Below are 27,301 nucleotides of genomic sequence, written 5' to 3'. Positions count from 1 at the left end.
AAGAAATCCGCAACGTGTGCACATGGCCTTAGAAGAGGCTGTTCACACTGCGGTGAACCCTGTCTATCTGATCTAGTACTGGAGATACCAGGAGTCTTAATGTAACTAGAGGCTGCTCACACTGCCATTCACCCTGTCTATCGATCTAATACTGGAGATACCCGGAGTCTTAATGTAACAAGAGGCTGCCCACACTGCCATTCACCCTGTCTATCTGATCTAATACTGGAGATACTAAGAGTCTTAATGTAAGAAGAGGCTTCTCACACTGCCATCCACCCTGTCTATCTGATCTAATACTGGAGTTACCAGGAGACTTAAGGTAAGAAGAGGCAGCTCAAACTGTTGTCCACCTTGTCTATCTAATCTAATACTGTTGATGCCAGGAGTCTTAATGTAAGAAGATGCTGCTCATACTTCTGTCCACCCTGTCTATCTGATTTAATACTGGAAACATCAGAGGTGATGATGTAAGAAAAGACAGCTCAAACTGTTGTCCACCATGTCTTTCTAACCTAACACTGCAGATACCAGTGGTGCAAAGGTATGAAGAGACTGCTCACATTGCTCTCCACCATATTCTGGAAAATAGGACATAGTATAAGTTTTCTTGTGTCACAGAAGTGCAGATTTCTAATGCACATATTCGCATACACCTGTCCTGTTAACTTTCTTGGTCAGGTTTATGTCAGTGTAACTAGATGGTGAACCTTTTAATTCTATAGTGATTATCTCCTAAGACAAAACAATTTTGATTTGCTAATTTGTTCACTAAAAATATCTGTGAATCTATTTGTAATGATATCCCTTTTAGTGATTTTTTTTTTCATTTCCTGGAGAACCCCTTTAAGCTTTATGGAAACCCTATTATGACTTAGTACAATTTGGAGCCATTTAAGTGGTGTGCACCAATTTTTAAGAATTCTAAGGAACTAAACAGTTTTACACGCTCATGAGTCATGACACAACATCATTGGAAGTTCTGTCTCATGGCTGTACCTTATGGTGGTCCAAGTTCAGTTCAGTAGAACAAGCCCCCATCTTGTGGTCACAATATAGATGTCAAATCCTGGTTACATTAGATGTTACTTGTATTCAATTGATTGGGGTGACAACCACCTGGCACTCAGGCAAAGATCTTTACATAATTGTGGTCACTGTAGGGCACAAATGTTACTGCTATTAATTACCATTTTTTCCACAGGTGGCAGGGCTATGAGGGATTTGTGGCTGTCCACTACTTGCCTACCTATGGCTGTCGAGATTGGGAAGCATTTAAAACCAGCAATGGCTCCTACATAATGTACTCCAGTGCCAAGGAGACAACTGCAAGAGTACTGAAGCTGCGGACACTATGAATTTTAGGAAACAAAGCATATACTAGCTCAGTCTGTGTGGAAAATTTGGGAAAGCAATTTATCATCACTGCAAATCAAATAATCCTCTAGGCATTGCAATTAAATATTAAAGGAAGCTATGCACTATAGCAATTTAGTTCATAGCAGCAAACCAGTAGTTTTACATCAGGAATAATTATCAATGCCTACAAGCACATATAATAAAAACCTGCACAGAGGCCCAGTGCACTCTGTATGGTGCTATGTACAGCACTGTTTTTGGGTTGGTTCACATCTCCGCTTCATTTCCATTCTCTTGTTCGATTACAGGAACAGAAAAAATTCAATAATGACAGTTCTGGAATATGTAAATGATGGACACCAGCCGAGGGACCCAATTGGTTGATCACTTTTTTGGCCTTTTATTGCACAACAGAGAGCAGCTATTTTTCATATATTTTTGGGAGCTGATTTAGCAGAGAAGGCTCCAACACAGATGTGAACATAGCCGTGCAGAAATTAATTTGGGGTTTTAAATGGTCTACAATAGAAATATTCTCAACATATTTCTGTAAACAATGGGGAGATACAGTATGGTATCATACAGTGTAATGGGTGCCATATTTCAGCTTTGTACAAACTGAGGTTGGCACATAATGTACCATATGAATCCATATTTACAACCCTACTGCATTGTGGTAAATGAGCTCTGTAACTGTGTCATACATATTCGACTAGTCCCAGGGGCGGACACCGACCGTACAGGGCCCCTCTGCACGAACTAGATATGTTCCCTCTGTTATCTAATAACTTATCATAAATAACTGTAATATTCTTCTCTGTAACAATTCTCCAGTAATTGTGAACTATGACGTTTAGTTGTGCAATCTAATTGATGGTAGGAAACTGCTTTTCCAGCCCATCCCTCCAGACAGCACCATGGAGGTAGTCCTTCCTTGACCTATAGTGGGACAGTGGCCCCTAACCTAATGGGCCCAATGGTTGCTCCAATAGTACGAGTAGTCCTACATTGTATTATTTGGGGCAGACGGGTTCAGTATTATTTGGAACATGCTCTCCCAGCCTTTTACTTCATAGCAAATACACATATCACAGATATGACATAAAACGATGTTTATTAGGGGAAAAGTTTGTCTTCAGTAACTATATTTGAAAAAAGTGGAGGAAATAATTATGAGATACCTCAATGTCGAGGAAGAAATAAAAATCAATGTTGAGGATAAAAACAAACAAAAACAAACCCCAGTTATTAATTTATTGATCCTCTGTCTTCTTTGAAGCATAGACTTTACAATTTTCTACATCATGCCTGTGCCAACTTGAAAAGCAGTTGACAGATTGGCGTTGGAGAATAGGCTTTTTCATGAATATATATTTTTATTTTAACCAAAAATGTTCCAGCCAATATAAACCCTAACTGCTGGCCATGCTGTTGAGTTGATATTCCTTTCTCCCCTTCCCTTTATCCGTTTTGAAATCCTATAATATATATGAGAGGGGAAATAATGTTTTCTCCAGGCCATTTTTATGTTTCATTACACCGACAGATAACAGGTAAAAAGTTCCAGCCTTGTGTTCTTGGCCAGTGCTGAATGAATCATCTACACTATGATTGCTTCTCTTTTGCCTGGTATAATGTCGATAGACTCCTCTTTACTTGCATGTTTGACTTTTCTTTATACAAATCTCATTTTGTTTAGTTAATTTCTTTCAGTTCTGTTATAAAATTTCTCCTATTAATTTTTCATTTGTTCTGTTGTACATCTTCTATTTTCAAGGCATATTGCTTTGAGTTTTCACTTGTTGATGTATTTTTGGATTACTCGTATATTTTCTTTTTATAACTTTCCCATTAGACTGAAATTTTACACACAGCTGACTGGGAACAGCCATCATTGTTTGTGGTTTTTATCTTGAAGAAGATTGTTTTAATTGACAATTTACTTGTTAAGGTTTTCTTCTCTTTCAATTAATTAGGAGAACGGCTAATTAAGGTCATTCGAACTCCCTCTAACTGCAGACTAATTCTCTTTTTTTAATGTGTGCCAGTATTTGCTTTATAAATGCAAATTACAAAGTGATTCCATAATTTCTTCCTCTACATGATCTGAAAGTGATTCCATTGTTTTTTTCTTCAACTTTTTCTAAAGAAAACCCCAAAATACATTATTCAGTTAAGTTAGGGATGGACATACATTGGTGCAACCTGTGCCGCCGACAAGAGCCTGAGAGGTAAGGGGGCCATTACCACATCCAAAGCAGGTGCAATTTTGCATGCTGATCAATATTGGTCTGGAAAGGGCCTATGTATTTTTCCTGCACAGGGGCCCTCTTCTGTCTGTGGCCCAAGTGTATTATTATGAGTCAAATTGTGTCACATCTTTGACTTGTGAACTTGCTGCAAAGCAAAAAATCTGGATAAATGCCTTCTCGGGATAAATGTAGACAATGTGTATTTGGTGCATTTTTACAAGGGGAGAATCCACAGCATAATTTATTGCCAGCTAAGGGGATGTTTTTCACGTGTAAATTGACCTGTGAGAAGACTCTTTTTGAAATTTGCAGTATGCCAACTCTTTCTAAAGATTTTAGTTGTAGATTTTATTCTTACTTATGGGTGAAATCCACCACAAAATCCACATGTACCATGCAGATTCTGCTGTGTAAACTCTGCGGAAGATCTTGAGTGCTGCCGCATTACTAAAGATAATTAGGAACTTATTAGAGGCACAAATGTCATTTCATTGGTTTTGTATAACAAGCCTTTTTAATATACCGTATTTTTCGGATTATAAAATGCACCGGATTATAAGGTATAACTGCATTATAAGACGCACCCCCCATTTTCTCCCCAAATTTGGGGGAAAAAAGTGTGTCTTATAATCCCCAAAATACGGTAGTCTTATGTTAGAGTACGAAAAAAAATGCAAAAACTACAATAAAATTTAATGTAATTAAAATGTAATTTTAAAGTCAATGGTTTCTTAATTAGAGATGTTCAAAAAAATATTTCTGGTATCCCTTTCTATACTCCACAGCAGCTGGATCAGGGCAGTGTGAATATTTCCTGCCAGCACTCAAATGCAGACATATTGGGTGCCTTTTTGCTGTTACCACACCCCACTTTAGCATGATATCATGTGAGGCCTAGTCACTAGATCTCATGCGATGTCATGACATGCTTAACATCGGAATGTCATTACGTTGCAAGGGTCTTGTAATACGCAAGAGGTGCCCAATGGAGAAGAGCGGATCAGGCAAAATCCAAATTTGTCTGCCGCGTGGGTTTTCCTGGGAAATTCATTTAGTAGAGAAGTTAATGTGCCGAATTCAATGTCCCTTATTATGTTTCGGAGTCTCTCCAGATCCCAGAGGATAATTAACCTAATATGTAAAAAAACAACAACTTATACTCACCACTCACCTCTCTGGCCCCTCAGCTAATCACCGTCACCGTTTCGGACCTCACTCTATTTGCTGATCTCTGCTAGTCGAGCTGGAAAGGTTCTGCACAAGCACATAAAAGATCATGAGGCCATGACGTCATGATGTACTCTGTAACCTTGGGTGCATGGTATGTACGGGAACATCCCTGGCCTCAGAGCCGGAAGTCCTGGGGATTTCATCACTTACGGTGGAGATCAGAAGATGTGATGAGGATCGGATGGATGACAGTGAGGGAAGGAGGGTAAGAGAGGCGAGTGGTGAAGTAAGTCTAAGTATTTTTTTATCCTTTTGATGCCCTTTTTGATTCAGGAAAATGGTGGCCAGTTGCCATCATTTTGCTGAATGTATGCAGAAGCGAATTACAAAAAAATGCAATTTGGCGAATGTGGATTTTTGCAAAATTTAATTTCAATTTCAAAAGTTCAATTCCACTCAAAATTTATTTGCTCATCTGGTAAGCCGGCATTTGAGTCCCAGCCAAGGAAGTTTGCACTGCCAAAGAGAATTGACGTGGATACCGGACCAGGATCGTGCTCATCTTTTTGCCTATCTCTCTTAACAATGAATTTATAAAACGATATAAGTGTAGCTGAATAGCAGAATAAGCTAATATGAGAACAAGACCAGATACGCTTTTTTTTATTTTTTTGTCTGATTTCGGGTCAAACTCCGACCAAAGGTATGTTTGATAATTATATGCTCCTCTACAAAGCCACTGATGTTATCTGAATACACTTAGACATCTTTGTTTAAGATCCCCAGGTAATGTATTATTCAGAAGGAGTAAGCTGATTTCCTAATTATACATATCGGCTCAAAAGCTTGTGATTTAATGGCTATAAGGAATGTGCAGCTACAAGTATACCACTTCCAAAATTAGCTCAATAAGAGGTCGTAGCCGTCATATGCATTCTTTCCAACTCTCCTGGATTTTTATCAAGGGTATGGCTATAAGGAGTGTAGAGGAAACATTTGTATATCAGCTCTGAGGCTTAAAGGGAGACAGAGTCCCTATTCCAGCGATGTATCACTTATTGGGCTACTTTCTATAGTTTTGATGAATTATCACTAGCAGACTAATAAACCTGCTCCCAGGTAGTCCACTAGATTCATGAACTTATCATAGTCCCGCCTCCACCACTGATTGGCAGCTTTCTGCCAATGAACAGTGTACACAGGAAGCTGCCAATCAGTGGTGTGGGTGGGGTTAAACAGAGCTCAGCATTCAGAGAACTGGTAAATCTGCAGCAGATAAAACAGGGATTGTATCACAATTACAGCAAGCAGCCTAGTACCTGACACATACCTTGCGGCAGCTGAATGATTTACAGCTACTAGCCAGCTTGATTACATGTGGGGATTCCCTAGCAACCAGGCAACCCCCACATGTACTCAGGCCACCCGATCGTGCTCAGGAAAACCCGAGAAATGAGTACACTCGCTCATCACTAGTGCTGACATGTAGTAGCTGAAGGCCCTTACAAATATTACATTGGAGTCTCTTGGTATGCCTCTTGAATGCAGCCCATTTGTCTTTCCTGTAGTATTTTGTCTCTGATTTCTAAAATTAGTTTGTAGAATAACTCATATATTAGGAATATACTTGGTGTCTGTATTTAGCTTTCTCTGCTTTGTTGGTCATAGTAGTTCACGGTAAAGTGAGAAACACTTCAGCCAGTGAGTCTTTTTCACATCACGTCTTAAGTGTCCCTATGTGAGCTTTGAAAATTCTGGGAGACGTGGCCGAGTGATCTTTGTGAAAGCCAATACTTCTTTTATGTGTGGTTTTAACATAATCTTGTCCCAGTTGTGTCACGCTCTCGCTAAGCCGAGGTTAGGGCGATGCATCTAGCCATATAAACTTTCACATAACATACAGCATAAAGTGTAATTTTGTCCCAAATGGAATAGAATATCGCACGCGAGTTATATTTCTTTCTATTTGACCTTGTAAAAATCTGAGCAGTATGGTCTGCTGACCCTCATCAAATCCAATATTAGTCCTACACATAGTTTATATATAGTAGTATGGTAGAGGTATGTCCCAGTTGTGTCACAATATACTGTAGTTCTTTCCCTCCGTGTAGCCAGGTGGAGAAAATATTGTGTGGCAGGACCTTTTTACAGGACTCCATAAAGGGAAACTGTCAGCAGGATCTCATCCCCCTAAATTATGTATATGTGCATGTAGTTCTTTCAAAGAAAAGTCCATCCTCCATTACTGAGAAATCAGCATTTGAATTGATAGGAAAATGAGGCTGAAGAGCTATTTGTAGATCTGAAACCTTTGTCACTCCAGCTCTATTCTCCACCCAGCACCACCTCCTTCTGCTTCATTGATGGCTCATTTGCCTGAGATCACACAGCATAGAGGCTATTAGTAAAGCAGGAGGAGACAACGCTGGGTGGAGAGTAGAGCTGTAGTGACAGAGGCTTCAGATCTACCAAAATTCTTCAGCCTCATTTAAATATAAATTCAAACCCTGATTTCTCAGTAACGGAGGAACGGACTGACTGAACATGTAATGGTATTGCAGGACTTGTCTTGAAAAGAGCTATGTGCAAACACAAATAACTTGGGAGGGTGGAGAGTAGACCTGCTGACAGATTCCCTTAAAGTGTACTCCACTTTCACAACCTTTTGGTTCCAATGTGTCTAAAATAAAAAAAATCAACTTAAATGCTTAAAAATAGCCTACTGCTTTGTGTGTACAGCTCCCAATGAGACCTATGTGTCTCCATGATAATAGACCTCTAAAAACTCCACTTGTAAGCCTTTGTTTGAAATTAGATTTTAGCAAAACCATAGCATAAATCAATGTATAACTACTTGCATATTCAAAATCCACATCTAGCATAGTGTTTGCGCCCCTGGGGTAAGAGTAGGAGTGAAAAATCCATAGTTTTCCAAATTATGAATATCTTAATAACATGACTGAATAGGAATAGTGCTACTTGCTGGTGGTAAAGGTGATATCAGCTCCATCTGCATTGTATAAGCTTCTTAAAGGGATAGTTTATTGTGTATTCATTGTACATTGTAGTGAGATTGCTCTAAGCTACTGTTGGTTAATTATTTTTACGTTTATATAACTATTATATTTATACTGTGTACATCAATGAACGTATATTTAAATTGTATTAATTTTAATATTACCAATCTATTTCATTTTCTTGACTCAATACTGCTGGGATTGACAAACAGATTTTATGTGTAATAATAAAATGATTTTACTAAATCTTCCTTCCAAGCCTTCTATTTATCGACCGACCTATTCATCTTTCCTTTTCACATAAAGAATTGCATGTCCTTCGTGTACTAAATTTTATGAGCACATCATGCAATTCCATGGCTGAACTTCCTTACATATCAACGGTAGAACTGCAAAGAGTATAAAATTACCTCTGTGAACTGTTTCATAACTTTAGAAAGAAGATGGCCCTTGGAGATGGAGTAAAACATTCTGCCACAAGTAGTTTTGATGGTAAATTCTCTAAAGGATTCAAGAGAGGCTCAAATACATTTTCGAAAGATATATCACAAGTTATAGCTGCTAGAGTTCTGGAGATTTATTCCAGTTGCCATACTTGGAATAAGAAATAAATATTTGTTTCCAAATAAAGCGATTGGCAATTGAGAAAAAAGTATTTAGTCAGCCACCAATTGTGCAAGTTCTCCCACTTAAAAAGATGAGAGAGGCCTGTAATTGACATAATAGGTAGACCACAACTATGAGAGTCAAAATAAAACAAATCCAGAAAATCACCTTGTCTGATTTGGCAAGATTTATTTAGCAAATTATGGTGGAAAATAAGTATTTCGTCATTAACAAAAGTTCATCTCAATATTTTGTTATCTATCCTTTGTTGGCAATGACAGTGGTCAAACGTTTTCTGTAAGTCTTCACAAGGTTGGCACACACTGTTGGTGGTATGGTCGCCCATTCCTCCATGTAGATTTCCTCTAGAACAGTGATGTTTTGGGTCTGTCGCTGGGCAACACGGACTTTCAACTCTTCCAAAAGGTTTTCTATGGGGTTGAGATCTGGAGACTGGCTAGGCCACTCCAGAACCTTCATATGCTTCCTACGAAGCCACTCCTTTGTAACCCTGGTGGTGTGCTTGGGATCCTTACCATGCTGAAAGACCCATTCATCTTCAATGCCCTTGCTGATGGAAGTAGGTTTGCACTCAAAATCTCACGATACATGGCCCCATTCATTCTTTCATGTACATAGATCAGTTGTCCTGGCCCCTTTGCAGAGAAACAACCCCAAAGCATGATGTTGCTGCCCCCATGCTTCACAGTAGGTATGGTGTTCTTTGGATGCAACTTAGCATTCTGTCTCCTCCAAATATGACAAGCTTTGTTTCTACCACACAGTTCTACTTTGATTTCATCAGACCATATGACATTCTCCCAATACTCTTCTGTCTTCTGGATAATCCAAATACTCTTTAGCAAACTTCAGACGGGTCAAGACATGTACTGGCTTAAGCAGGGGGACTCGTGTGGCACTGCAGGATCTGAGTCCCTGGCGGCGTAGTGTGTTACTGATGGTAGCCTCTGTTACGGTGGTCCCAGCTCTATGCAGGCCATTCACTAGGTCCCTCCATGTGGTTCTATGATTTTTGTTCACCGTTCTTGTGATCATTTTGACCCCATGGGGTGAGATCTTGCGTGGAGCCCCAGATCGAGGGAGATTATTAGTGGTCTTGTATGTCTTCCATTTTCTTATTATTGCTCCCACTGTTGATTTCATCACACCAAGTTGGTTGCCGTAGATTCAGTCATCCCAGCCTGGCATGAGTAAGACCTACAGGGGTCGAAACGCGTAGCCGTTTTCACACTATCACCTGTTTGGTCTGCCTTATGTAGGGAATTTTTTATTGACATGTTGGAGTTATAAAATAAATATAGTTTTTTTTACCCATCTTGCTGGAACTGGAATCTCTATTTTGTTTGGAGTTGCTGTTGCAGGACGTCTTGGTCGGGACGAATTTCTGTGCTCCGCATTGGATGGTCTGGTTGGTGAGCTGGCTACGGCTTTTCTAGCCGTTTTTTTCTTTTATCCCAGCCTGGTGCAGGGCTACAATTTTGTTTCTGGTGTCCTTCGACAGCTCTTTGGTCTTCACCATAGTGGAGTTTGGAGTGTGACTGTTTGAGGTTGTGGAGAGGTGTCTTTTATACTGATAGCAAGTTCAAACAGGTTCCATTACTACAGGTAATGAGTGGAGGACAGAGGAACCTCTTAAAGAAGAAGTTACAGGTCTGTGAGAGCCAGAAATCTTGCATGTTTTTAGGTGACCAAATACTTATTTTCCACCATAATTTGCTGAATAAATCTTGCCAAATCAGACAAGGTGATTTTCTGGATTTGTTTTCTCATTTTGACTCTCATAGCTATACAGTAGTCTACTACCTATGATGTCAATTACAGGTCTCTCTCATCTTTTTAAGTGGGAGAACTTGCACAATTGGTGGTTGACTAAATATTTTTTTTCCTCACTATGTTAGTGATGAGCGGGCACTAAAATTCTCGGATACTCGTTACTAAAGTAGAGCAAATGGTAATGCTCGGGTGCTCCACCAGAGTAACGAGTATAATGAAAGTCATTGGGAAACATGTGAATTTATCCGGCGCCTTCCCCCTGGATGTCTGGTGGGAGTCTAACAATTGCGCTGATATGGCATGGGAACAGCATAGGGTAAACCCCTAGAAGCATCTCTGAATCCTAGGTTGCTGCTGGGAACAATGTTGTCAGAGTATTATGCCATTAAAATAAATGGATAAAATGGATTAGACTGAAAAAATTTAAGAAACATTATTTCCAGGATAATGACTTGTATAGAAGTCAAAATAAATAAGAGAAAAAAAAAGCTCCTCCACACCTTGGGTTATGTTCACACACAGTGTTTTGCATGCTTGTATTGCTTTCAATGGTGAAAAAAACATTCTGCAGGAACTATAATTTTAGCATTTTAATACCTTATCTGTCCATGTGGTGTGGGAGACATGATCAGACACATCCTGTTTAATTTATTAAGGAGGGACTCTGAAAGTCACAATTTTGTTTTCAGTGCTATATGGCGGTTGTCACTATTTGTAGAGAGCCATCAGGTGGCCCTTACTATTGTTAGAGGGCCAGCAGATAGCACTCACTATTGTCAGAGGGCCAGCAGCCAGCCCTCACTAAGCATTTTTGGATGGCCGGCAGACGGCTATGCTTTGCCTAGCTGTATATTGCTTCTGCAATATACAGTCATTTATCCATCTGGGGTGGGCAAATTTTCTTTTTCATATAAATACTGTAAAGTTTAAACTTGAAGGGCCAGCAGGTGGCCCTTACAATTTATAGAGGGACAGTAGGTGGTCCATATTATTTTTAAAGGGCAAGCGGGTGTTTTGTGGACAGATGAAGCCAAGATAGAGTCTTTTGGTAAAACACATCATTCTACTGTTTACTGTAATGGAATGAGGCCTGCAAATAAAATAACACAGTAGTTACAGTGAAATATGGTGGAGGTTCAAAGAAATTTAGGGGTTGTTTTGCTGCCTCCAACCCTTGGTGCCTTTACTGTGTGCAAGGCATCATGAAATGTGAAGATTTACAAAGGATTTTGGGTTGCAATGTAGTGCCTGGGGTCTGAAAGCTGGATTTGCCTCCAAGGTCATGGGTCTTCTAGCTGGTCAATAACCCCAAACGTACTTAAAGAAGCACCCAGAAATAGGTGGAAACAAAGCACTTGAGAGTTCAGAAGTGGTAATTCCAGGTCCAATAACGTAAAGTGTCCGACCACTACCTCTTAAATACAGTTGCTTAGAGAGAAACTGTGAATGGACACATGAAATCAATTAATTTTGCCTGTTTTGATGCATTTCTGAGTACAGAACACCCTAGAAAACATGAATTGGTCAATGAGTCCATGGAAGAAAGCAGCAGCAAGGATTAGAATTTATAAGGCAATAATCCCTGATTAGATGCCTGTCATATGCTATTCCTACTCTAATAACTCACCATAGAAGAATTGCAGATAAGAGGGGTATTATTGTTGATTACAGAAGGGAATTGAACCTGCCCTGTAATGATTTTTTTCTTGTACATATCAGCAACAAACTCTGGAGGATCGGAAGTAACACTGCCAACTTTGATGAATTTCTCAGTATAAATCACCATAAAAAACATGAATCAATGAGTCCATGGAAAAATAAAAAAGCTGCAAGGCTTAGAATTTATAAGGCAATAATCCCTGACTAGATGCATGTCATATGCCAATAGCTACTGTCATATCTCACTGTAGACAAAGTGCAGATAAGAGCATATCATGCACAGTGTAGGACAGACTAAGTGCAACACAAAGGGATAAGGGGAAGGGGGGCCCAACACTAGGGAAGCGGGAAGTAGAGACCCCTAGGCAGATCTAACATCACCCTGTCTGCCCTAAGAGACTCTAAATAGGTTCTGCACCTATCGCCAAGCAGGATACCTAATCCCTGAAAGACCTTAGTGGTAAACCCTGCTTAGGGAAGGAAGGGGTGACCGCTGCTCGAACCCCACTAACAATAAAGACAGCTAGGATAAACGAAACAAGGGAGACACTTAGCTTGGGTATACTCAGAGAGAAACACTGATGTCCTCCAAACTCCAAAGAGGATGCTAGCAGACTGCTACAGCTCCAAGCCTCAACAGCGAAGTGCAAATAGAAAATATCACCCGCAACTCCCAACAGGAAGTTGAGAGTTATAAACACCAAGATCCAGGTGTGACCATTAGACCTGGGAGATGGTGGGCACTGGGTCCTAGCTTCAGAAGAACCAGGCAGAAATCTGCAAAGCAAACTGCTGAGACCTTCTGCAGACAGATGCCGTGCAATGGTCTGCAGCTTCTGACACATCCGTGACAAAGCGGTATCATTACAACAAAATCCTGAAGCATATACCCATGTTTGGGTGGGAAGGGGTGCATTGGAATACACCAGAAAAAAACATAAAACACTGCACACCGCTGCTGTCATCAGGTGGTGTACCGAAGTCTGGCCCAATCCAGCCCTTATTTATTTTGATAAGACTCAGCCTTTCAGCATTTTCAGTTGATAGGCGGATGCGCCTATTGGTTTTTATACACCTGAAGGCACTAAAAACCCGCTCTGACAAAACGGTAGTGGCAGGGCAGCCCAGGACCTCCAAGATGTAGAGCGACAGTTCATGACATGTGTCTAGCTAGGATACCCAATAGTTGTAAGGCTCAGAGGAATCATGGAGGATGCTGGTACAGTTGGCAAGGTACTCCTTCAGCATCTTCCAAAACTTTTCCATCCTTGACAGTGTACCTCGCACATCAGGGCTTGGGCGATGGGGGCATCTGAGAAAAATGTCCCAGACCATTGAGAGTGTTCCCCTGCCTCTACTGCATCTGGTGTGTGTCTCCCTAGTCTCCACTCCTTGGTTGTCCAAGGAACTGTGGCCTCTGCCACCAGCCTTGTCAGATGAGAATTTTTTAAATAATTCTTCAACTTGGGCCTTCTGGGACTGTAACATTTTATTAGACCTCTCTGCCACAGGAAGGAGAGATGTAAAGTTCTCCTTGTAGCGTGGGTCTAGAAGGGTGACCAACCAGTAATTAGTGTTGGCCAAAACGCATACAATGCAAGGGTCATGGGAAAGGCAGAGGAACATAAACTCAGCCATATGTGACATACTGCCAAGAACCAATACTTCCTTGTCCCAACTGTGTGGCAGTGAGGGGGATTGTTATGATCCTAGTGGCAAGGATCGCAAGTTAGACTAGCTAAGCAACTAAACCGACGACCAGCTCGGGGAAGTGGTATCTGGATTGACCGCAACCTGATCCTATCCGCAAACAACTATAGGCAGCCGTGGAACGTTACCTGAAAATCCTAGACGTCTCTTCACGGCCTGAGAAACTATCTATTCCTAGAGGGAAAGTAAAGTCCTTACTTGCCTCAGAGAAATGACCCCAAAGATGACCCCAAAGATATAGAAAAGCCCCCCACAAATATTAACGGTGAGTTAAGGGGAAAGCACAAATGCAGAGATGAAATAGATTTAGCAAATGAGGCCCGCTAACACTAGATAGCAGAAAATAGGAAGGGAGCTGTGCGGTCAATAGAAAACCCTAAGCAAAATATCCACGCAGAGATTGCTCGAGCCGCCGCACCAACTAACGGTGCGGGGGAAGCAACTCCGTACCCCAGAGCTTACCAGCCGCAAGAACTCACATATTAGCAAGCTGGACTAAACTCATCATACACAGAAATCATATTACCAGAAACACATGGGCTACTTGCACACTGAACAAGTCTGTAGGAACCTATTCACACCACCAGAAAACTTGAAGACACAAAAAAGCACAGTGAGGTCAAAAATACTCTGTTGTAAAAAAAAAAAAAAAAAAATCACAGTAATAAGCAAGTGCTAGTCAAAAGATGTAAAGAAAACAGGGTATTTAGTTGATACGTTTTTTTGCAAATAAGATAATCAGGGGAGATCAGAATAGCACTGAATACATCGACAGCCGGCAAAAAGTGGAGGTGAAGCAGAGCTAAATAGGAAACTCCCTAGTGCATAACGAGGCAGCTGATTCAGCCACAGATCCGCAGGATAACAAACAAAGCCACCAGGGGGAGCCCAAAAACAAAACTCACACAATACCACGTGTGACCACAAGAGGGAGCCCGAAAACAGAGTTCACAACAGTACCCCCCCCTTGAGGAGGGGTCACCGAACCCTCATCAAAAACCCCCAGGGCGATCAGGGTGAGCCACATGGAAGGCACGAACCAAATCAGCCGCATGAACATCAGAGGCGACAACCCAGGAATTATCCTCCTGACCATAGCCCTTCCACTTAACCAAATACTGAAGCCTCCGTCTAGAAATACGAGAATCCAAGATCTTCTCCACCACATATTCCAATTCTCCCTCAACCAGCACAGGGGCAGGAGGCTCAACCGAAGGAACCACAGGCACCACATACCTCCGCAACAACGACCGATGGAACACATTATGAATAGCAAACGATGCTGGGAGGTCCAAACAAAATGACACAGGGTTAAGGACTTCCAAAATCTTATAAGGACCGATAAACCAAGGCTTGAACTTGGGAGAGGAGACCTTCATAGGAACAAAGCGAGAAGACAACCACACCAAGTCCCCAACGCGAAGTCGGGGACCCACACAGCGACGGCGGTTGGCAAAGCGCTGAGCCTTCTCTTGTGACAGCTTCAAATTGTCCACCACATGATCCCAAATCTGATGCAACCTATCCACCACAAGATCCACTCCAGGACAGTCAGAAGGCTCCACCTGACCCGAGGAAAAACGAGGATGAAACCCCGAATTACAAAAAAAAGGCGAAACCAAAGTAGCAGAACTAGCCCGATTATTAAGGGCAAATTCGGCCAATGGCAAAAAAGCCACCCAGTCGTCCTGATCAGCAGAAACAAAACATCTTAAATAGGTTTCCAAGGTCTGATTAGTTCGCTCGGTCTGGCCATTCGTCTGAGGATGGAAGGCCGACGAAAAAGACAAATCAATGCCCATCTTAGCACAAAAGGTCCGCCAAAATCTAGACACAAACTGGGATCCTCTGTCGGAAACAATATTCTCAGGGATCCCGTGCAAACGAACCACATTTTGAAAAAACAGCGGAACCAACTCGGTGGAGGAAGGCAACTTAGGCAAGGGCACCAAATGGACCATCTTAGAAAAACGATCACACACCACCCAGATGACCGACATTCTCTGAGAGACAGGGAGATCTGAAATAAAATCCATGGAAATGTGCGTCCAAGGCCTCTTCGGGACAGGCAAAGGTAACAGCAAACCACTGGCACGAGAACAGCAAGGCTTAGCCCGAGCACAAATTCCACAAGACTGCACAAAGAACGCACATCCCCGCGACAAGGAAGGCCACCAAAAGGATCTGGCCACCAAATCTCTGGTACCAAATATTCCAGGATGGCCTGCCAACACCGAAGAATGAACCTCGGAAATAACTCTGGTGGTCCATCTATCTGGGACAAACAGTCTCTCCGGTGGACAACGGTCAGGTCTATCCGCCTGAAACTCCTGCAGCACTTGTCGCAAATCTGGGGAGATGGCAGACAAAATCACCCCTTCTCTGAGGATACCAGCCGGCTCAGAATCTCCAGGAGAGTCAGGCACAAAACTCCTAGAAAGAGCATCAGCCTTCACATTCTTCGAACCAGGCAGGTACGAGACCACGAAATCAAAACGAGAGAAAAACAACGACCAACGAGCCTGTCTAGGATTCAGCCGCTTGGCCGACTCGAGATAAATCAGATTTTTGTGATCAGTCAAGACCACCTCCCTCGAGCCAATGTCGCCACTCCTCAAATGCCCACTTCATAGCCAACAGCTCCCGATTACCGACATCATAATTCCGCTCGGCAGGCGAAAACTTTCTTGAAAAGAAAGCACATGGCTTCATCACAGAGCCATCAGAGCTTCTCTGCGACAAAACAGCCCCCGCTCCAATCTCCGAAGCATCAACCTCGACCTGGAAAGGAAGAGAGACATCTGGCTGACATAAGACCGGAGCCGAGGAAAAACGGCGCTTCAGCTCCCGAAAGGCCTCCACAGCCGCAGGAGACCAATTAGTAACATCAGAACCCTTCTTGGTCAAATCCGTCAAAGGCTTAACAACACCAGAAAAATTAGCGATGAAGCGACGGTAAAAATTAGCAAAACCCAAGAACTTCTGAAGACTCTTAACAGATGTAGGCTGAGTCCAGTCATGAATAGCCTGAACCTTGACTGGGTCCATCTCAATAGTAGAAGGGGAAAAATGAAACCCCAAAAAGAAACCTTCTGGACTCCAAAAAGACATTTTGAGCCCTTCACAAATAAAGCATTGGCACGCAGGACCTGAAACACCATCCTGACCTGCTTAACATGGGACTCCCAATCATCAGAAAAAAACAGAATATCATCCAGATACACAATCATAAATTTATCCAGATACTCGCGGAAGATGTCGTGCATGAAGGACTGAAAGACAGAAGGAGCGTTAGAAAGTCCAAAAGGCATCACCAAGTACTCGAAATGGCCTTCGGGCGTATTAAATGCAGTTTTCCATTCATCACCCTGCTTAATACGCACAAGGTTATACGCACCACGAAGATCTATCTTGGTGAACCAACTAGACCCCCTAATGCGAGCAAACAGATCAGATAACAATGGCAAAGGATACTGAAATTTGACCGTGATTTTATTTAGAAGGCGATAATCAATACAAGGTCTCAGGGAACCATCCTTCTTAGCCACAAAAAAGAATCCCGCACCCAGAGGGGAGGAGGAGGGGCGAATAAGTCCTTTCTCCAAAGACTCCTTTATATAACTCCGCATAGCAGCATGCTCCGGCACTGACAAATTGAAAAGTCGTCCCTTAGGAAACTTACTACCAGGAATCAAATTTATAGCACAATCACAATCCCTGTGAGGAGGCAGGGCACCGGATCTGGGCTCATCAAATACATCCTGGTAGTCCGACAAAAACGCAGGGACTTCAGAAGGAGTGGATGAAGCAATTGACACCACAGGAGCGTCACCATGAATTCCCTGGCAACCCCAACTTGACACAGACATTGCTTTCCAATCCAGGACTGGATTATGAGTCTGAAACCATGGCAGATCCAACACGACAACATCATGCAAATTATGCAGAACGAGAAAGCGAATCACCTCCTGATGAACAGGAGTCATGCACATGGTCACTTGCGTCCAGTACTGAGGTTTATTCATAGCCAATGGTGTAGGATCAATACCCCTCAGTGGAATAGGGAATTTTAAAGGCTCCAAAACAAAACCACAGCGCCGGGCAAATGACAAATCCATCAGGCTCAGGGCAGCACCTGAATCTACAAAAGCCATAACCGGGTAAGGTGACAGGGAACAAATCAGGGTAACAGACAAAATGAACTTAGGCTGTAAAGTACCGATGGTGACAGATTTATCATTCTTTTTTGTGCGCTTAGAGCATGCTGAGATAACATGAGCTGAGTCACCACAATAAAAGCACAACCCATTTTGCCGTCTATAATTTTGCCGTTCACTTCTGGTCAGAATTCTATCACATTGCATAGACTCAGGTGTCTGTTCAGAAGACACCGCCAAATGGTGCGCAGGTTTGCGCTCCCGCAAACGCCGATCAATCTGAATGGCCAGAGTCATTGACTCATTCAGACCTGCAGGCGTAGGGAACCCCACCATGACATTCTTAATGGCTTCAGAAAGACCCTTTCTGAAATTTGCAGCCAGGGCACACTCATTCCACTGAGTAAGCACCGACCATTTCCGAAATTTCTGGCAATACATCTCTGCTTCATCTTGCCCCTGAGAGAGGGCCAACAAAGCTTTTTCAGCCTGGTTCTCAAGATTAGGTTCCTCATAGAGCAATCCAAGGGCCAGAAAAAACGCATCCACACTGAGCAATGCAGGATCCCCTGGCGCCAATGCGAAGGCCCAATCTTGAGGGTCGCCGCGCAAGAATGAAATAATAATCTTAACTTGCTGAACGGAATCACCAGAGGAACGAGGTTTCAAAGAAAGAAACAATTTACAATTGTTCTTAAAATTCAGGAACCTAGATCTATCTCCAGAAAACAACTCCGGAAATAGGTATTCTAGGCTCTGACATAGGACTGTGAACAACAAAATCCTGAATACTTTGTACCCTTGCAGCAAGATGATCTACACTGGAGGCCAAACTCTGGATATCCATGTCAGCAGCTGAACTCAGAGCCACACCAAGATTAAGAGGAGGAGAGAAGCTAGACACACAGCAGCTAGACACACGGCAGCAAAAAAAAAAAAAAAATCTTCAAGGCTTCTCTTCTCCTGCTTCTGCCATGCAATTAACACTTTATAGGCCGGCTGTACTGTTATGATCCTAGTGGCAAGGATCGCAAGTTAGACTAGCTAAGTAACTAAACCGACGTCCAGCTCGGGGAAGTGGTATCTGGATTGACCGCAACCTGATCCTATCCGCAAACAACTATAGGCAGCCGTGGAACGTTACCTGAAAATCCTAGACGTCTCTTCACGGCCTGAGAAACTATCTATTCCTAGAGGGAAAGTAAAGTCCTTACTTGCCTCAGAGAAATGACCCCAAAGATATAGAAAAGCCCCCCACAAATATTAACGGTGAATTAAGGGGAAAGCACAAACGCAGAGATGAAATTGATTTAGCAACTGAGGCCCGCTAACACTAGATAGCAGAAAATAGGAAGGGAGCTGTGCGGTCAATAGAAAACCCTAAGCAAAATATCCACGCAGAGATTGCTCGAGCCGCCACACCAACTAACGGTGCGGGGGAAGCAACTCCGTACCCCAGAGCTTACCAGCCGCAAGAACTCACATATTAGCAAGCTGGACTAAACTCATCATACACTGAAATCATATTGCAGACTGATGAGCAAAAAATAATCAAACAGAAACTTAGCTTCTCCAGAAGAGACCGAAAACGAAGATAATCAGGGGAGATCAGAATAGCACTGAATACATCGACAGCCGGCAAAAAGTGGAGGTGAAGCAGAGCTAAATAGGAAACTCCCTAGTGCATAACGAGGCAGCTGATTCAGCCACAGATCCGCAGGATAACAAACAAAGCCACCAGGGGGAGCCCAAAAACAAAACTCACACAATACCATGTGTGACCACAAGAGGGAGCCCGAAAACAGAGTTCACAACAGGGGATCATATGTGAGGGTCAATATGTGTCCCCCAGGATGCGGAGAGTCCTATTAAACCAGCTGGAGTGCCTTGTGTTCACAGCAGGATGCCTATGAGTCACAAGGCAAAATAAAGGAAATAATGGATTTAGATGGATTTGCAGGTTTGGTAGTGGGGCGAATCCCTCTCTCCACTCTGGGTTTTGGAAGTGGCTCTATGGCCACGATTCCATTTAAATCTCTTAGTTTTGCTTTGGGTGTGTCAGTGTTGGAGTTTGCAAGCTGCAGAGCAGGTGCCTCTGTGCAACCTGTTGTGAACTGTGTTTCTGGGCTCCCTCTGGTGGTCACTAACGGTATTGTGTTAGGTATGTCTTGTTGCAGGCCTGAGCTCCAGCTGTGTCGTTAAGCAGCGGGTGTTTCCTATTTGAGTCTCCTCTGGACTCAGTCTCTTGCCTGGCATCGTTGTATCCAGACCTATTTGGTCTCCTCCGGATTCCTTTCAGTCTGCCTCATGCAAGAAAAGCTAAGTCTGTTTTGTACAATTTGGATCGTTTGCATTATTCAGTGTTTTTGTCCAGCTTGCTTTACATTTGATTTTTGACTCGCTGGAAGCTCTAGGGGGCTGATATTCTCCCTCCACACCGTCAGTCGATGTGGGGGTTCTTGAATGTTCAGCGTGGATGTTTTGTAGGGTTTTCTGCTAACCGCATAGTCCACTATCTATTTTCTGCTATCTAGACTATTGGGCCTCACTTTGCTGAATCTAGTTCATCTCTACGTTTGTGTTTTCCTCTTGCCTCACCGTTATTATTTGTTGGGGGCTTTCTATATCTTTGGGGTTCAATTTCTCTGGAGGCAAGCGAGGTCTTATTTTTTCCCTCTAGGGGTAGTCAGTTCTCCGGCTGGCTCGAGACGTCTAGAACCAACGTAGGCACGTTCACCGGCTACTTTTAGTTGTTTATGTCAGGATCAGGTATGCGGTTAGCCCAGTTTCCACCTCCCTAGAGCAGTATTTATATTTTTGCTATCTTGCCGGAATATCAGAGATCCTCTGCGATTGGGATCATAACAGAATGCCAGGCCAAAAGAAAATGTTTAATGCATCGCAGAAGCGGGATTAAAAAGAAGTTCTGAGTTTTTTTTTTTTTTGCTGCAGTTTGCCTATCTTCTTCCATCCCCTTTTTCTCTGAGTGGCTGAAACTCTGCTGCAGATATGAATGTCCAGACTTTGACTTCTAGTGTGGATCAGCTTGCTGCTAGGGTGCAAAGCATTCAGGATTTTGTTATCCATAGCCCTATGTCTGAACCAAAAATACCTATTCCTGAGCCGTTTTTTGGAGATAGATCTAAATTCCTGAATTTTAGGAATAATTGTAAATTGTTTCTGTCTCTGAAACCTCGTTCCTCTGGTGATTCTGCTCAGCAAGTTAAGATTGTTATTTCCTTCTTGCGCGGCGACCCTCAGGATTGGGCCTTCTCTCTGGCGCCAGGAGATCCTGCATTGGTGAATGTTGATGCGTTTTTTCTGGCACTTGGTTTGCTTTATGAGGAGCCTAATCTTGAAAATCAGGCTGAAAAAATGTTGCTGGTTATCTCTCAGGGTCAGGACTAAGCTGAGGTATATTGCCAAAAATTTCGGAAACGGTCCGTGCTTACTCAATGGAATGAGTATGCACTGGCCGCAAATTTCAGAAATGGTCTTTCTGAAGCCATTAAAGATGTGATGGTGGGGTTTCCTATCCCTACAGGTCTAAATGATTCAATGGCTCTAGCCATTCAAATTGATCGACGTTTGCGGGAGCGCAAATCTGATAATCCTTTGGCGGTGCTGTCTGAACGGTCACCTGATTCTATGCAATGTGACAGAATTCTGACCAGAGCCGAGCGACAAAATCATAGACGTCAAAATGGGTTGTGTTTCTACTGTGGTGATTCAACACATGTTATCTCAGCATGCTCTAAACGTTTAAAGAAAAAAGTTAATCCTGTCGCCATTGGTACTTTTCAGCCTAAGTTTATTTTGTCTGTGACTTTAATTTGTTCATTATCTTCTTACTCAGTTATGGCTTTTGTGGATTCTGGTGCTGCTTTAAGTCTGATGGATTTGTCGTTTGCCAAGCGCTGCGGTTTTGTCCTGGAGCCCTTGGAAAATCCTATTCCTCTTAGAGGAATTGATTCTACGCCATTGGCAGAGAATAAACCTCAGTATTGGACGCAGGTGACCATGTGCATGACTCCTGTACATCAGGAGGTGATTCGTTTTTTGGTACTGCATAAAATGCATGATGTTGTCGTTTTGGGTCTGCCATGGTTACAGGCCCATAATCCAGTTTTAGATTGGAAAGCTATGACTGTGTCTAGTTGGGGGTGTCAGGGGATTCATGGCGATTCTCCATTGGTGTCTATTGCTTCTTCTACTCCTTCTGAGATCCCTGAGTTTTTGTCAGACTTTCAGGATGTATTTAATGAGGCCAGGTCCAGTGCCCTTCCTCCTCATAGGGACTGTGATTGTGCTATAGATTTGATTCCTGGTAGTAAGTTTCCTAAGGGACGACTCTTTAATTTATCTGTGCCAGAGCATGCCGCGATGCGGAGTTATATAAAGGAGTCTTTGCAGAAGGGACATATTCGCCCATCCTCGTCCCCTCTTGGTGCAGGATTCTTTTTTGTGGGCAAGAAAGACGGGTCTCTGAGACCTTGTATTGATTATCGTCTTCTGAATAAGATCACTGTTAAATTTCAGTATCCTTTGCCATTGTTGTCTGATTTGTTTGCTCGGATTAAGGGATCCAGTTGGTTCACCAAGATAGATCTTCGTGGTGCGTATAACCTTGTGCGCATAAAGCAGGGAGATGAATGGAAAACGGCATTTAATACGCCTGAGGGTCATTTTGAGTACCTGGTGATGCCTTTCGGATTATCTAATGCTCCTTCTGTGTTTCAGTCCTTCATGCATGACATCTTCCGGAAATATCTGGATAAATTTATGATTATTTATCTGGATGATATTTTGTTTTTTTCTGATGATTGGGAGTCCCATGTGAACCAGGTCAGGATGGTGTTTCAGGTTTTGCGGGAGAATGCTCTATTTGTGAAGGGCTCAAAATGTATCCTTGGGGTACAGAAGGTTTCTTTTTTGGGTTTTATTTTTTCCCCTTCTACTGTGGAGATGGACCCAGTTAAGGTCCGTGCCATTCATGACTGGACTCAGCCCACGTCTGTTAAGAGCCTGCAGAAGTTCTTGGGCTTTGCTAATTTTTACCGTTGTTTTATCGCTAATTTCTCCAGCGTGGTTAAACCTTTGACGGATATGACCAAGAAGGGTTCTGATGTTGCGAATTGGTCTCCTGCCGCTGTGGAGGCCTTTCGGGAGCTGAAGCGTCGGTTTACTTCAGCGCCAGTCTTGTGCCAGCCGGATGTCTCTCTTCCCTTCCAGGTTGAAGTTGATGCTTCTGGAATTGGTGCAGGGGCTGTTTTGTCGCAAAAAAGTTCTGATGGCTCCGTGATGAAGCCATGCGCCTTCTTTTCAAGGAAATTTTCGCCTGCTGAGCGGAACTACGATGTTGGTAATCGGGAGTTGTTGGCCATGAAGTGGGCATTTGAGGAGTGGCGACATTGGCTCGAGGGAGCTAGACATCGTGTGGTGGTCTTGACTGATCATAAAAATCTGATTTACCTCGAGTCTGCCAAGCGCCTGAATCCTAGACAGGCCCGTTGGTCGGTGTTTTTCTCCCGTTTTGACTTTGTGGTCTCGTACCTGCCTGGTTCGAAGAACGTGAAGGCTGATGCACTTTCTAGGAGTTTTGTGCCTGATTCTCCGGGAGTCTCTGAGCCGGCTGGTATTCTCAGAGAGGGAGTAATTTTGTCTGCCATTTCCCCAGATTTGCGATGAGAGCTGCAAAAATTTCAGGCTGATAGGCCTGATCGTTGTCCACCAGAGAGATTGTTTGTCCCTGATGGATGGACCAACAGAGTTATTTCTGAGGTTCATTCTTCGGTGTTGGCGGGACATCCTGGGATTTTCGGTACCAGAGGTTTGGTGGCCAGGTCCTTTTGGTGGCCTTCCTTGTCGCGGGATGTGCGTTCTTTTGTGCAGTCCTGTGGGATTTGTGCTCAGGCTAAGCCTTGCTGTTCTCGTGCCAGCGGGTTGCTTTTGCCCTTGCCTATCCCAAAGAGGCCTTGGACGCACATTTCCATGGATTTCATTTCGGATCTTCCGGTGTCTCGGAAGATGTCTGTCATCTGGGTGGTGTGCGATCGTTTTTCTAAAATGGTCCATTTGGTGCCCTTGCCTAAGTTGCCTTCCTCCTCTGATTTGGTTCCTTTGTTCTTTCAGAGTGTGGTTCGTTTGCATGGCATCCCTGAGAATATTGTATCTGACAGAGGATCCCAGTTTGTGTCCAGATTCTGGCGATCCTTTTGTGCTAAGATGGGTATTGATTTGTCTTTTTCGTCGGCTTTTCATCCTCAGACTAATGGCCAGACCGAGCGAACTAATCAGACGTTAGAGACGTATTTGAGATGTTTTGTTTCTGCTGATCAGGACGACTGGGTTACCTTTTTGCCACTGGCCGAGTTTGCCCTTAATAATCGGGCTAGTTCTGCCACCTTGGTTTCACCCTTTTTCTGCAACTCTGGTTTTCATCCTCGTTTCTCCTCGGGTCAGGTTGAACCTTCTGACTGTCCTGGGGTTGATTCTGTGGTGGATAGGTTGCAGCAGATTTGGAACCATGTGGTGGACAATTTGAAATTGTCACAAGACAAGGCCCAGCGGTTTGCCAACCGCCACCACGGTGTGGGTCCCTGACTTCGTGTTGGGGATTTGGTTTGGTTGTCTTCTCGGCATGTTCCTTTGAAAGTCTCCTCTCCTAAGTTCAAGCCTCGCTTTATCGGTCCTTATAAGATTTTGGAAATCCTTAACCCGGTGTCTTTTCGCTTGGACCTTCCAGCGTCTTTTGCTATTCATAATGTGTTCCATAGGTCCTTGTTGCGGCGGTACGTGGTGCCTATGGTTCCTGCTGTTGAGCCTCCTGCTCCGGTTTTGGTTGAGGGCGAGTTGGAGTACGTGGTGGAGAAGATTCTGGATTCTCGTATCTCTAGACGGAAACTCCAGTATTTAGTTAAGTGGAAAGGCTATGGTCAGGAGGATAATTCCTGGATTGTCGCCTCTGATGTTCATGCGGCTGATTTGGTTCATGCCTTTCACGCTGCTCATCCTGATCGCCCTGGGGGTCTTGGTGAGGGTTCGGTGACCCCTCCTCAAGGGGGGGGGTACTGTTGTGAACTGTGTTTCTGGGCTCCCTCTGGTGGTCACTAACGGTATTGTGTTAGGTATGTCTTGTTGCAGGCCTGAGCTCCAGCTGTGTCGTTATGCAGCGGGTGTTTCCTATTTGAGTCTCCTCTGGACTCAGTCTCTTGCCTGGCATCGTTGTATCCAGACCTATTTGGTCTCCTCCGGATTCCTTTCAGTCTGCCTCATGCAAGAAAAGCTAAGTCTGTTTTGTACAATTTGGATCGTTTGCATTATTCAGTGTTTTTGTCCAGCTTGCTTTACATTTGATTTTTGACTCGCTGGAAGCTCTAGGGGGCTGATATTCTCCCTCCACACCGTCAGTCGATGTGGGGGTTCTTGAATGTTCAGCGTGGATGTTTTGTAGGGTTTTCTGCTAACCGCATAGTCCACTATCTATTTTCTGCTATCTAGACTATTGGGCCTCACTTTGCTGAATCTAGTTCATCTCTACGTTTGTGTTTTCCTCTTGCCTCACCGTTATTATTTGTTGGGGGCTTTCTATATCTTTGGGGTTCAATTTCTCTGGAGGCAAGCGAGGTCTTATTTATTCCCTCTAGGGGTAGTCAGTTCTACGGCTGGCTCGAGACGTCTAGAACCAACGTAGACACGTTCACCGGCTACTTTTAGTTGTTTGTGTCAGGATCAGGTATGCGGTTAGCCCAGTTTCCACCTCCCTAGAGCAGTATTTATATTTTTGCTATCTTGCCGGAATATCAGAGATCCTCTGCCATTGGGATCATAACAGCAACCCAGGTCTTTGTGGAGCTAACACAGAGCCAGGGACTTCCATGCAGCTGACACACACAAAAGGCACGGCGGTGCCATTGTCCACGGCAATGTTTTTTTTTAGTTCTGGACTGTGTTTATGGAAACCCAGCTGTGATCCGGAGGACATCATTCCTAAGTGTGACTTCTGAAAATAAAGACTCCATTTATATGGAACTTTCTGTGGTCCCTGCCTATCTGTTGCACTGCACCAACCACGCTGCACTACACTACCAAGAGGACGACTGTCCATGTTGTCCTTCTCCTTTTCGTCCTCCTTCTTGACTTCAGGCCATCCATAATGAGCAGAAGTTCATTATCACCCAATCCACGTTGAGAAGATGAGATGAGGCTGGGCTATGTAGCATCACCCAGCATAGTTTCTTGCTCCCTCTCAACTTGCTCCGCTTGCAAAGCCTCCTCTTTTATTGTGAGCACTGAGTGTTTCAGTAGACAGAGAAGCGGGATGGTAAGGCTGATTATGGCATCATTGTGGGCCAAGCATGGTATGTCTGTGAGGTTTCCAAGCTTCAGAGCTGCCACCAGGTTACAGCCATTGTCACACACCACCATGCCTGGTTGTAGGCTCTGGGGCTAGAACCACAGTTAAGTCCAGTCTGGTAGACCTTTCAATAACTCCATGGCGATGTGCCGTTTGTCATCTAAACAGATTAGCTTCAGCAGAGCTTGTTGCTGTTTGGCTGGGGCAGTGCTGAAGTGCTTCCAGCTTGTGACTGATGTTGACATTTGTAAGATGGAGGGTGAGGTGGAGGGGGTGCAGGAACTTCTGTAGAAGACGGGGGCAGCCATGTTCACTCCCAGGGTCCGACTGGGTCCCGGCTTCCACAATGCTCACCCAGTGTTCCATAAGGCAAATGTAGCATCCCTGGCCTCAAGCGCTTGTCCACGTGTCCGCGGTTAAGTGGACCTTCCCAGTAACAGTGTTGGTCAGGGCACGGTGTTGTGATTCGGTTCGTGGGCTCCCCCGGTGGTCTCTTGTGGTACTGGTGTCCTGCAAGCTTTGCCTTCTCAGTTCACCTGTTCCTATCAGGATGTGGGAGTTTCCTATTTAACCTTGCTCCTCAGTCATTCTAATGCTGGCCATCAATGTATCCAGAGTGATTCTGTTGCATGTTCCTGCTCCCAGTTTTCTGCTCAGCTAAGTTGGACACTTTAGTCCTTAAGTCTATTTTTGTATGTTTTGTCCAGTTTGCACTTATGTGAATCTCTGCAGCTGGAAGCTCTTGTTGGGCTGAAATTACCACTCCAGTGGCATGAGTTGTCACATGAGTTAAGGTAATTTCAGGATGGTGTTTTGAAGGGTTTTGCAGCTGACCGCGAAGTCCTCTGTTGTATCTTTCTGCTATTTAGTTAGCGGGCCTCTCTGTGCTAAATCTGCTTTCATACTACGTGTGTCTTTTCATCTGCTCTCACCGTTATTATATGTGGGGGGCTGCTATCTCCTGTGGGGACATTCTCTGGAGGCAAGCCAGGACTGTGTTTTCTTCTACCAGGGGTAGTTAGTTCTCCGGCTGGCGCGCGGCATCTAGAGACAACGCAGGAATGCCCCCTGGCTACTTCTAGTGTGGTGTGTAGGTTTAGCATCGCGGTCAGCTCTAGTTTCCATCACCCGAGAGCTTGTCCGCTTATTCTATGCTTCTGATGTTTCCTTGCCATTGGAAACCATAACAGTATGGCCAGCCCAAATGTTTAATCTATAGGC

At 43.6% G+C, this 27,301-nt stretch overlaps 1 protein-coding gene across 3 annotated transcripts in view; it reads left to right on the top strand.

Moving 5' to 3' along the window:
* Positions 1-27,301, top strand: part of TSPEAR (thrombospondin type laminin G domain and EAR repeats) — a 292,494-nt gene that overhangs the window by 178,477 nt on the left and 86,716 nt on the right. Inside the window, exon 12 of one of the 3 annotated variants that reach the window (XM_077272146.1) lies at positions 1,205-8,044. The exons of the other annotated variants lie outside the window; for them this stretch is intronic. Within the exon in view, the coding sequence (XP_077128261.1) occupies positions 1,205-1,358 (154 nt within the window). The 3' untranslated portion in view covers positions 1,359-8,044. Of the gene's footprint in view, positions 1-1,204; positions 8,045-27,301 lie in introns of those variants that run through there. 3 annotated transcript variants of the gene reach the window in all.

This window comes from Ranitomeya variabilis, chromosome 7, assembly GCF_051348905.1.
Source record: "Ranitomeya variabilis isolate aRanVar5 chromosome 7, aRanVar5.hap1, whole genome shotgun sequence".
Taxonomy (NCBI): domain Eukaryota; kingdom Metazoa; phylum Chordata; class Amphibia; order Anura; family Dendrobatidae; genus Ranitomeya; species Ranitomeya variabilis.
This window is presented reverse-complemented; position numbering and strand designations above follow the sequence as displayed.